The sequence below is a fragment of the Phyllobates terribilis genome, unplaced genomic scaffold (assembly GCF_046119375.1).
Source record: "Phyllobates terribilis strain yellow unplaced genomic scaffold, ASM4611937v1 Scaffold_1__5_contigs__length_1240528914, whole genome shotgun sequence".
In the NCBI taxonomy this organism is placed as follows: domain Eukaryota; kingdom Metazoa; phylum Chordata; class Amphibia; order Anura; family Dendrobatidae; genus Phyllobates; species Phyllobates terribilis.
Window position 1 is genome coordinate 269,155,723 of NW_027362761.1, and position 12,437 is coordinate 269,168,159.

The 12,437-nt window shown below is 42.4% G+C and overlaps 1 protein-coding gene across 2 annotated transcripts in view; it reads right to left on the reverse strand.

Annotated features, from left to right (window-relative positions):
• Positions 1-12,437, reverse strand: part of SART3 (spliceosome associated factor 3, U4/U6 recycling protein) — a 61,713-nt gene that overhangs the window by 10,319 nt on the left and 38,957 nt on the right. The window contains exons 13-16 of one of the 2 annotated variants that reach the window (XM_073672308.1): positions 5,933-6,049; positions 5,768-5,840; positions 5,472-5,640; positions 87-529 (exon numbers count right to left, since the gene is read on the reverse strand). In XM_073672308.1, the coding sequence (XP_073528409.1) occupies positions 87-529; positions 5,472-5,640; positions 5,768-5,840; positions 5,933-6,049 (802 nt within the window). Of the gene's footprint in view, positions 1-86; positions 533-5,471; positions 5,641-5,767; positions 5,841-5,932; positions 6,050-12,437 lie in introns of both variants that reach the window. The other variant, XM_073672299.1, reaches the window with a different exon arrangement.

A 12,437-nucleotide genomic window follows, 5' to 3' on the forward strand; every position in this document is an offset into this window, starting at 1 on the left:
GGTACCATGAATCAGGTGATAGTTCCCTTTAAAAAAAATGTTGCTCTCAAAATCATGTATCCCAATACATTTTAACACAAACTGACCTTAAACTCTGGGTTCTTGTTTTTGTCCACACATGGAGAAACAAACATGGGCCTTCCTTTCACTTCATGTCGGTCCATTTTCAGTGCATCCAGGGCACTTTTCTCTTCAGTAAACTCAACATAGCAGTATCCACGGAAGGTCCCTTTGTTGGTGTAGACAACACGAACTTGAGCGATCTCTCCACAGCCAGAGAAAATTTTTCTAAGATGTTGCTCTGGATCAGACAAATTGTAGGGCAAGTTGCTCACAAAAACAGTTATGTTATCCTTGTGAGGATTATGAAGGATTCTGGGCTGTTCCTTTGCAGCAGGCGGTTTCTGCTTAGATTCAGAACGGCTTGTGGAGGAGCTGCTCCTACCAAAAAGTCCAATTTCAGTCTCCATTTCCTCTGCCTCGTTGTCTTCAGGCTGCTCCTCTCCTTTGTGCTTCTTACTTGGTTGTTCTGCTACAGGGCACAAATATTAACATTTGTCTGTATAACCTACTTACTAAAAAGTGGACAGAATTATCTATACTGCTTAAAACTGAGGGATTAATTCTATAAATATAATTCTGTTAAACTCAATCATGATAAAATAAAACACCGTTTAATGTTACAATATTACTTTCTGTATTAGTTCTTCTGTTTTCAAGATCTCTGCATGTGGCCTCTCTATTTACTGTGCTTTGTGTAAGATAAATCATATTGGATATTCTATAAGATTTGGAGTTATGGAAACTGCTCACAGCCATTTCTTCATTCTGTGTCTGCCTTATAAGGTGGGATGGGGGCCAGTAGCCCTCTTAATTTTTTCCCCACCTAAATGCAGCACTAATGGCTACCTAACAGATCAGGACATGTATTGTGGCACAAGAGTTCAGCTCCCACCTTCCAGACATTTATGGTGCATTCTGCCGATATGCAATATATTTCCATAATAGGAACATCCCTGGCTTTTGCTTAACCACTTCGCACCAGAGCCTGTTTTTGCCTTCGTGACCGGGCCAATTTTTTCAATTCTGACCACTGTCACTTTATGAAGCAATTACTCTGGAACGCTTCAACGGATCCCCCTGATTCTGAGATTGTTTTTTCGTGACATATTGTACTTCATGATAGTGGTAAAATTTCTTTGATATCACATGCGTTTATTTGTGAAAAAAATCGGAAATTTGGCGAAAATTTTGCAATTTTCAAACTTTGAATTTTCATGCCCTTAAATCAGAGAGATATGTCACACAAAATACTTAATAAATAACATTTCCCACATGTCTACTTTACATCAGCACAATTTTGGAACCAAAATTTTTTTTTGTTAGGGAGCTATAAGGGTTAAAAGTTGACCAGCGATTTCTCATTTTTCCAACAAAATTTACAAAAACATTTTTTTTAGGGACCACATCATATTTGAAGTCACTTTGAGGGGTCTTTATGACAGAAAATTCCCAAAAGTGACACCGTTCTAAAAACTGCACCCCTCAAGGTGCTCAAAACCACATTCAAGAACTTCATTAACCCTTCAGGTGCTTCACAGGAATTTTTGGAATGTGGAAGAAAAAAATGAACATTTAACTTTTTTCACAAAAATGTTACTTTAGACCCAATTTTTTTTTTTTTCACAGGGGTAACAGGAAAAAATGGACCCCAAATTTTTTTGTGCAATTTCTCTTGAGCGTGCCGATACCCCATATGTGAGGGAAAACCACTGTTTGGGCGCACGGCAGGGCTCGGAAAGGAAGGAGCGCCATTAGACTTTTTGAATGTAAAATTTGTCTGAATAATTAGCAGACACCATGTTGCGTTTGGAGAGCTCCTGATGTGACTAAACAGTGGAAACCCCCCACAAGTGACACCATTTTGGAAACTAGACCCCTTAGGGAACATATCTAGATGTGTGGTGAGCACCTTGAACCCCCAGGTGCTTCACAGAAGTTTATAATATTGAGCTGTAAAAATAAAATTTTCACATTTTTCCCACAAAACCGTTTTTCATCCCTTAATTTTCCATTATCATAATGGTAATAGGATAAATTGCACCATGAAATTTGTTGTGCAATTTCTCCTGAACACGCCGATACCCCATATGTGGGGGAAAACCACTGTTTGGGCGCACGGCAGGGTTTGGAAGGGAAGGAGCGCCATGTTGACTGGGATAGATGTGTGGTGAGCACCTTGAACCCCAAGGTGCTTCACAGAAGTTTATAATATTGAGCCATAAAAATAAAATTTTCACATTTTTCCCGCAAAAAATGTTTTCCTTTCCCTAATTTTGTATTATCATAAGGGTAACAGGATAAATTGCACCATGAAATTTGTCGTACAATTTCTCCTGAGTACGCCGATACCCAATATATGTGGGGGAAAACCACTGCTTTGGTGTACGGCAGGGTTCGGAAGAGAAAGGAGCGCTATGTTGGCTGGGATAGGTTGCAGACACCATGTCACATTTGAAGAGTCGCTGACATGCAGAAACAGCAGAAACCCCCACAAGTGACCCCATTTTGTAAACTACACCTCTCAAGGAATTCATCTAGGGAAGTAGTGAGTATTTTTTCATTTTTAAATTTATACCATTGGGCAGTGAAAAAAGCATAATTCTATTTTTACCACAAAAAAATGTTTTACCCTCAGATTTTACATTTTCACACAGGGCAATGGGTAAAAATGGTGCCAAAATGTGTCACACAATTTCTTCTAAAAGTGCCAATACCCCATATGTGGCTGTATCGTACCGCTCAGCCATATGGCGAGATCTGGGGCGGACGGAGTGCTATTTGACAATTGGAGAACAAATTATTGTAGAATAGGCATTTGGATTTGGGAGCACAAAATTTTTTGAATTTCTTTTGGGGGGCAAGGGCCATTTCGCTTTTCCAGAGCCTTTCTGCTACCAGTAACTTGGAAGTCCCTTATATTTTTAACAGATGACGGACCTGAGTGGGGACTAGCTTTTTTTGAGTACTGAGTTGAAGCTTTTGTTGGGAACATTTTACATAACATTTATCTGGCGCTCTAGGCCGAGCACTTACATCGGGGTTTCCATCTAAATTTCCAAGTGATGTAATTCAGATGAAACCCCTGCAGGATCCATTCACTGTAATGAGGCAGCAGAGTTACTCTGGACTCCGTCTGGCCTCTGTTTAGTGGTGTCCTTTTTTTCAGAAGTGCACAAAACTGTGGCCAACCGCACTTTTATGCACGCCTAAAACAAATGACACCGTGGGATCACAGGCCAGACGGCATCCACAGTGGCCTATATCTGCCTCATTACAGGGAATCTTCCGTCATGGGTTCCGGCTGAATCACATATTTCAGAGATTTACATGGAAACTCTGGCGTAAGTGCTCAGCGCAGAGCGCAGGATAAATGTGTGCCGAGCCATACTGCGATCTTTGGGAGACCTAATAAACAAATCAGTAGCAGGTGAAGAATTGGTTTTATTTATGTTTTTACGCCGTTCCTAGTGTGATATAACTGATTAGATTACTTTATTCTTCGGGTCGGTGCGATTACAGAGATACCAGATTTATATCGGGTTTTTATGACTGACAGCTGTCACACACTAAAAGACGCTTTTTGTTGCAAAATCTAGTTTTTGCATCGCCATATTTTGAGAGCTATAATTTTTCCATATTTCGGCCGACAGAGTCATGTGATGGCTTGTTTTTTGCGGGACGAGTTGACATTTTTATTGGTACCATTTGTGGGTACGGGACATTTTTTGATCGCTTTCTATTCCGTTTTTTTGGGAGGTAAAATTAACAAAAACCAACAATTCAGGAATTGTTTTTTGAGTTTTTTTTTTATGCCGTTCTGCGTGTGGTAAAAGTGATCAGGCAGCGTTATTCTTCGGGTCAGTACATTTACAGCGATACACTTACTGTATATTTTTTTATGTTTTGGCGCTTTTACACAATAAAACAATTTTATAGAAAAAATATTTTTTTTGCATTGCTTTATTCTGAGAGGTATAACTTTTTTATTTTTTGGCTGATGGAGCTGTATAGCGGCTTGGTTTTTGCGGAACAAGATGACGTTTTCAGCGGTACCATTTCTATTTCCATTTTGCTTTTTGATCGCATTTTTTTCCACTTTTTGTTTGGCGATATGAGGAAAAAGCATAGTTTTTTGCTCCGTTTTTTTAATTATTTTTATTACGGTGTACACATAAGGAGTTAATTAGTGTGACAGTTTTATAGCTCGGGTTGTTTCGGACGCGGCAATACCAAATATGTGTACTTTTTTTATTTTTGCATAACTATATGGATTTATCGGTTTAATATTTTATTTATTTATTTTTATTTATTTTGTATTTTTTTTTTTTAACAGTTTCAAAACATTTTTTTTTACTTTTTTTTTTGCATTTTTACTTAGTCCCTGTATGGGACATTAATTTTTATTTTCTGATCCCTGATCTCATGTAATGTAATAGACATATATTACATTATATGAGATCTTCACTGACTGTTTCACAGTCTCCTGTCTGGCATCAGCTACAGGCTGAAGCCAGACAGGAAGGACACCATATATGGCAGAGCTGGAGGCGGTCATGTGACCTCCAGCTGCCATAGCAACGCCAGGTCCTGAAAGCAATCAAGGGGTCGTCAGAGAGGTAAGTGGACGACCCCCTCTCCTCCTGCTGTCTCCTATATGCCGCGATCACTATAGATCGCAGCATATAGAAGACAGCAAAGGGTTAACATCACTGGGACCTGATCTAATCAGGTCCCGATGATGTTCCCTGTCAGAGCTAATGCTCTGCACCGCTCTCACAGCGCTTGCAGGGGGTCCTGAGCACTGCGAGACCACCCACCGTTTTTAAACGTCCGCGCTGCACAGAGCCCAGGCAGCGTGGACGTTTATCTACAGTGGGCGGTCGGGAAGCGGTTAAAAAAAAAATGACACGTGTGAATCCAGCCTCAGAGAATATAACAATGATATACAGTGGCATGTAAAAGTTTGGGCACCCCTGGTCAAAATTACTGTTATTGGGAACAGTTAAGTAATTTGAAGATGAAATGATCTCTAAAAGGCCTAAAGTTAAAGATGACATATTTCCTTTGTATTTTAGGTAAAAAGACCTCAAAATAGCAGTACATGCAAGACGGCCCAGGACTCTCACAGAACTGGAAGAATTTTCCAAGGAAGAATGGATGAAAATCCCTCAAACAAGAATTATAAGACTCCTGGCTGACTACAAAAAGCGTTTACAAGCTGTGATACTTGCAAAAGGGGGGCTACTAGGTACTAACCATGCTGGGTGCCCAAACATTTGCATCAGCCTATTTTACTTTTTGTAATTTTTTAAAATGTAAAAGATAAAAATATATATACATTTTTTGCCTAAAATACAAAGGAAATGTGTCATCTTTAACTTTAGGCCTCTTAGAGAGGAAAAACTCACCGGCCTCATCGCCCCATTCTTCATCATCTTCTTCCTCATCCTCTGCTTTACGTTTATCCCCAGGTTTGGCTTTCTTGGGTTTCTTAGATTTCTTCTCAGCTCGAGATTTTTTCCTCTGTTCGGCCTTTTCCTCCTCTTGCCTAGAAATTAAGGCTTGCTTCTCGGCAGCCTATGAAAACAGGCATAGAATAGCATAACATATTAACCCCTTTATACCACACATGTTTTGGACTGCCAGATTCATTATATTATATTATTATTGACTATCTTACAAAAATTAATGTTATCCCTGTTACCTTTGCACGCTGTTCATTAACTCTTGATAGTTTTGATTCAGTTTTTAGAACAGCTGCATCCCAATCTTCCAAACTACCTAATAGAAAAAAAAGTTAATTGCAAACTTATTGAAGCATATAAAATAAAAAAATTACATTTTTACTGTAACATTTGACACAAGCTACCTACCTTCTAACCTCTCCAGGGTGAGCAATACATCGCACACATGCTCAGGGTAATCCACTGTGCATTGCACGGCACGATGTAAGGCCTTCCTACAGTGCTGAGTGTCACCATGGGCTCTGTGACAACACAAGAATAAAACAAATAAATATTTGCCATAGAGTATAACCTACAGTGGGGAAAATAAGTATTTGATACATTGGTCCCAGCTCTCTTCAGGTCATTGACCAGGTCCTCCTGTGTCGTTCTAGGCGGATTCCTGACCTTTCTCAGAATCATCCTTACCCAACGAAGCGAGATCTTGCATGAAGCCCCAGACCGTGGAAGATTGTCATCTTGTGTTTCTTCCATTTTCTAATAATTGCACCAACACTCGTTTCCTTCTCAGCAAGCTGCTTGCCTATTGTCCTGTAGCCCATTCCAGCCTTGTACAGGTCTACAATTTTGTCCCTGGTGTCCTTAGACAGCTCTTTGGTCTTGGCCATGGTGGAGAGGTTGGAGTGTGATTGATTGAGTGTGTGGACAGGTGTCTTTTATACAGGTAACAAATTCAAACAGGTGCAATTATTACAGGTAATGAGTGCAAAGTAGGGGGGCATCTTAAAGAAAAACTAACAGGTCTGTGAGAGCCAGAAATCTTGCTGGTTGGTAGGTGATCAAATACTTATTTCATGCGATAAAATGCAATTTAATTATTTAAAAATCATACAATGTGATTTTCTGGTTTTTATTTTTAGATTCTGTTATAATGTTAGTGATTTTTGTTTTTTTAAACTGGGGAAAGCCCTCACAGCAAGTCTGTCTCCACTTACACAAAACTGCAAATGAAAGAGGAGGCAGAAGCTGTGGGAGGACGTATAGGGATTGTGGAAGAGTCCTGGAGCCAGTAAAACAATCTGGCTTACTTGTCTTCTGAGTGCAGCAGTTGTGATGAGTTTGTCCTCTGCTGCACTATGCACAGGCAGTGAGTGAACTCTGTGATCTCGATCTCTGCCTTGGCATAGCACAGCAGTCAGATGGCAAACTCATCACAACTCCTGCACTCTGCACTGTAGTGAGAAGGGAAAGAAGCCGCTGTCTATTCACTGCCTCTGCTCCTGGCTCCAAGGACCAGGACCTGGGGAGCTGTGGAAACATAGGATATGTGGGCGGACAGCCAGGAGCATCAGGAAGACAGATCGTGACAGCCAGTGGGAGAGGAGTGCAAGGAGAGGCAGAGACATGTGGCAGCTGATTCAGTGCAGCAGGCAGCGGATTCCTTGTTTTCTCACTTGCTGACAGTACAGAGCTCTGTAGTTGTGAGGAGTTTGTCATCTGACTGCTATGTTCTGCATTGTGCAGCTGAGATCTGGCACTGCCTGCGCATAGCACAGCAATCAGAGGACAAACTCTTCACAATTATTGCACTCTGCACAGATAGCAGCAGAAGAGAAGAAAGCAGATACCTTCTTTACTGATCATTTCCCAACACAAAGAAGAAGTCCAGCGGGAGGGGGTGTAATACTGTTCATTTTAAAGGGCTGTGACAGGTGAGAAGGGGAGAAGCTCCTGCCCTGGTGTGTGTTGGGAACAGCACTATATATACAGGCACTGCAGACGTCCCCAGCACATCACGAGCTTTCAGTCTGCTGTATTAGATCCGGCTGCCTGACGTGCACGGCGGAATCCTACTGCATAGCACAGGAGGCCATTTCTAAAAGAGAGAGGGAACTGCGCATGCTCGGCCAGTAGAAGAGGGTTAGTTGGACGGACAGAGCGGCCAGTAGTACCAACACTAGGGGGTGCCATGTTGAACATCATAAGGACATATCTTTTAAATGAGGCATCCTTCTGAATACATTTAAATTACAAAAACATTTATTTACAAGATGTCTGCAGCATTAACAATAATTAGTATTGTGGCACAACCCCTTTAAGTGCACCTTCCTACCTACCTACTTGTTTTTCATCTATCTCCACCCTTCTGTGTCTGGAGTGGGGAAGCAAATAGGTGGGAAGGTGCACCGAGCGCCTGTACTTAGTTCTGAACAGTCATTCTGTGCCGACAGCCTCTTTAAAAGGAATGTTCTAGTTTTATGTAAATTATTTGTTTTAAAATATCCTTAATTTCAAGGTGCTATATATACACACGAAGGAGGTGAAAACAGGGATTCAGTATATAACACATTAATACTACCTAATATAATACAAAAAAATAAGAAAAACAAATTCAGAAACAAGTACAGTAAACAGGTCAAAATGAGAGGCATCCTGGTACAGAGGAAGAGAGGACCCTGCTGAGAAGGTTTACAATCTGCAGTAGAACGAAACCGTAGAGGAAAAACTACTTAATTGGCATTGTAGTGGCAGCATGGATATTTCTAGGGTTTTCAGAAGAAGTAGATTTTCAGTTTCATTTTGAAGGTTTCAAAAGGTAAGGAAAGGTCTGATGAGTTGGGGTAGCGAGTTCCAGATAATGGGTAATGCCCGGGAGAAATTTTGAAGATGGCCGTACGAGGAGTGTTCTGTTCCCCATGTTGGATAAATATTGAATTTGTTTTACAGCATGGGTCGTTACAGTCGCAGTGATACCAAATATGTAGTTTTTAGGGCATTTTCATTTTTTTTTGCAAATAAGGGTATGTGCACACGATGCAGAAATGCTCAGGATTTTTTCCTGAGCGTTTCTGCATCTCTCTGGCAGGAAAAAACGCATGCGGATTGTACATGCGGTTTCCTGCCAGGGACATGCGGAAATGAAGCGGTCTTCACTTTCATTTCCGCATGCGGGTTGACAAGCGCTTCCCAAGCGATTTTAGCATCACTTGGAAAGTGCTTGTCAACTTCACACTATATAAATCCATGCAACCGGCATGGATTTATATAGTGTGTGATGTCAAAAAATAAATCTATACTTTACCCTCTGATGGCCCCCGGTGTCCTGCTTCATCGGTCCCGGCTGCCGGCAGTGAAGACTTTAGGACCTTCCGACGTCAGCGTCACGTGACCCGTCACATGACTCTGACGTCAGCGAAGGTCCTTTATTCAACCGCGAAGTGCCCGGGAAGCCAGCAGGACGCAGCGCGGGCTGTCAGAAGGTGAGAATATATATATTTTTTATTTTATTCTTTTGGTACCTGGGTCTGGATGAGAGTCCTCTCATCCACACCCGGGTACCATCCGCACATTAGACCGCATGAAAAGCGCATCAACATATACAGTGATGCGGATTCCATGCGGTCTAATGCAAGTCAATGGCGGCAAAAGAGCAGCGTTTCCGCAAAATTAATTGACATGCTGCGGATTTTTGACCGCAGCGTTTACGCTGCGGAAAAATCCGCATCATGGGCACAGCACATGCGGATTTCCATTGGGGAACATTGCTGCCCTCCTACCATGCGTTTTTCATGCGTTTCCGCGGCGTTTCCGCAACTGCAAAAACGCCGCGGAAACGCATGAAAAACGCATCGTGTGAACTCAGCCTGAAACCATATTTTATTGGGAGCCTCTTTTTTTTGTAAACATTTTAAGACTTTTTACTTTATTTATTTATTTTGTTTTTACAATATTTACAAATTCCACAAGAGGAATTGAGCATGGGATCATTCACTGACAGGCTCCTGCATCTGTCAGATCTAACAAGCATTAGTGTAAGTAAAGGCCCCGTCACACATAACGAGATCGCTAGCAAGATCGTTATTACGTCACTGTTTTGGGATCACTGGAGAGTCGTTTCGTGATCGCTGGGGAGCTGTCAAACATGCAGAACTTCCCAACGATTTCGGCCGCCCCAGCGATCTAACTAACGATCTTGGCGTTCGTTGGGACGCTTTCACACAGCAGCTGTTTCAACGATCCATACCTTGATAGGGACTGTACTGTGTCACAAAGGCGTGCATAAAATTACTTTTCCGCGCCCCCTCATCTCTGATTGGTGGACGCTACTGCGTTCTGATTGGGCGGCCTTGGTCGCTACAACGATCCGCAAAATCAGGACTCAGTCGAATGAACGGATATCAACAGCCCGGAGAATTCTGCTAGGATCTGCAATCCAGCACGAGGTCCGAAACAAAGGATGGAATCGCTATTCTGTTGCCCTCTTTATGCACGGCGGAAAATGAGAACGCTGTAGCGACCACCAATCAGGGACGAGTGGCGCGGAAAAGTCCAATTTATGCACGCCTACGTGTCTCAGTTCTGAATCGCTAACGAGGTCGTTGATAAGGTGTCAAATACAGCGATGCACACTGCCCAGCGGGAGCACAACGACCCAGGAATGGTCCAGGAAGCTTTGTAACGATCAGCGATCTCACAGCAGGGGCCTGATCGTTACTACCTGTCAGACATAACGAGATAGTTAGCGAGATCGCTATTGCGTCACAAAAACCGTGACGTATCAACGATCTCGCTAGCGATCTCGTTATGTGTGATGGGGCCTTTAGACGTGATGGGACCATTGTTAGGTCTCCAGTTGCCATAGCAATCCATTGCCAACCAACAGGCAATGGGGGAGGGTGTGAGGTGGGGGCCAAGCTCATTGTAAAACTCTTCAGATGCTGCAGTGGCTAATGACTGACATCTAAGTAGATCAACTTTGCGAAAGGCCTTCTCAACAGGTCCCAAAGAAAGTAACTAGAAGTAATGTGAAGAAAAGTTCCGTTTTTTATTATGCATTCAAATGATTAGTTGAACATTTTTGGTCTACAAAAGACCTTCATCAGAACAGAATGCGGGCGTATTGGAACCCCCAGAAAAAACAGCGCATCTGGTAAAGCGATCAGAGTCACAAGGATAGCACATAATGCCGCAAGGAATACATAATAAAAAACTGAACTTTTCTTCACATTACTTCGAGTGCCAAGTTACTTTCTTTGTATTTCGTGTTGGCTGGATGCCCTACTTGTGCACCAAGAACAGTTAGCTGCATGAGTGCCGTCTATTACTTGATGTGACTTCTCAACAAGACCAGCAGATTTAGAAGTTTTAGGCCTCCAGCTAGGTACATCAGCCATGCTCCTACAGCTGATTACTCGGGTACACAGGCAGTACCCATACCGTCAGCATGAAGTACTGTACATATCTGACATGGAACAATAGCTGACAAATGCACATGAAGGATAGATGTGTCAGAGCACTAAAGGGGCTGTCCGGTCCAAATCAATAAGTCTGCAGTCACTCTGTGTGTCTGCAGACTTATGAATCCCCCCCAGCACACGCACTGTGGGGATTCGTCGGTTTCTGACCCGAGGGTATGTATGCATTATACATACTCCCGGCCAGTGGGCTCGGCCTTGCTTCTATACACTTGTAATGAGCAAGGCCACACCCTCTAGTCGGCCTCGCGCAATTAAAGTGTATGGAGCGAGGCCTTGCGTAATTAAAGTGTATGGAGCGAGGCCTCGCGCAATTAAAGTGTATGGAGCGAGGCCTCGCCCACTACATGGGCCCTGGCAGATGGGCCCTGCAATGATCCAGAGGAAGGCAAAAAAAAAAACAAAAAAAAAAAAAACAACATGTGGCAAACACTAAGCTCCACATTGGGGAAAAAAATTCTTCCTGACTCCATACGACAATCAGACTAGTTCCCTGGATCAACGCCCTATCAATTAATCTAGTATATATAACCTGTAATATTATACTTTTCAAGAAAGGCATCCAGGCCCTTCTTAAATTTTAGTAGTGAATCACTCATTACAACATCATGCGGCAGAGAGTTCCATAGTCTCACTGCTCTTACAGTAAAGAATCCCCGTCTGTGATTATGATTAAACCTTCTTTCCTCCAGACGTAGAAGATGCCCCCTTGTCCCCGTCTCTGGCCTCAGAGTAAAAAGATCAGTAGATAGGTCTTTGTACTGTCCCCTCATATACTTGTACATAGTAATAAGATCACCCCTAAGCCTTCGTTTTTCCACAGTAAATAACCCCAAGTGTAATAACCTGTCTTGGTATTGCAGACCCCCCAGTTCTCGAATAACCTTGGTCGCTCTTCTCTGCGGCCGCTCTAGTTTATCAATTTGGACCGGACAACCTCTTTAAGGGTGTAAAGGAAAACACTACTGACTAATGATAGGCTGAGGAGATGGATTAAGGGCTGAGATAAACAGTATTAAGGCTGGGGATAGGGTGAGATGGGATTGCATCAAGCAGACAGCTGGCGAGGTAAGATGTGAGGAGTAAGGTGGAAAGCTTTTCATAGGCAACGGTGGTCAATGAGTGTATTAAACAAGCATGCACTGGGGGGTGGAGATTAGGGGGCTATAGATTGGGCAATTTTTCTAATGTTGTAGGTCTCATGTCTCATGCTTGAAAAAGCTTTCAGCGGAAATACAGTATGTAAGAGGAGGCACTGGGGGACAAAAAGGGGGATTCAAATTAAAAATAAAAATTGGGTTGTGAGACAGAATATTGTGCTTTAAAGCACTACATGTCTAATGTCCAAGTAGCGTAGGCTTCAAGTTGCTTGGTTACAAGTAATAGGGACTTCCTTGAAGTGGGTTTTCTTTTTCACACCTCTCTGTGACCCTAG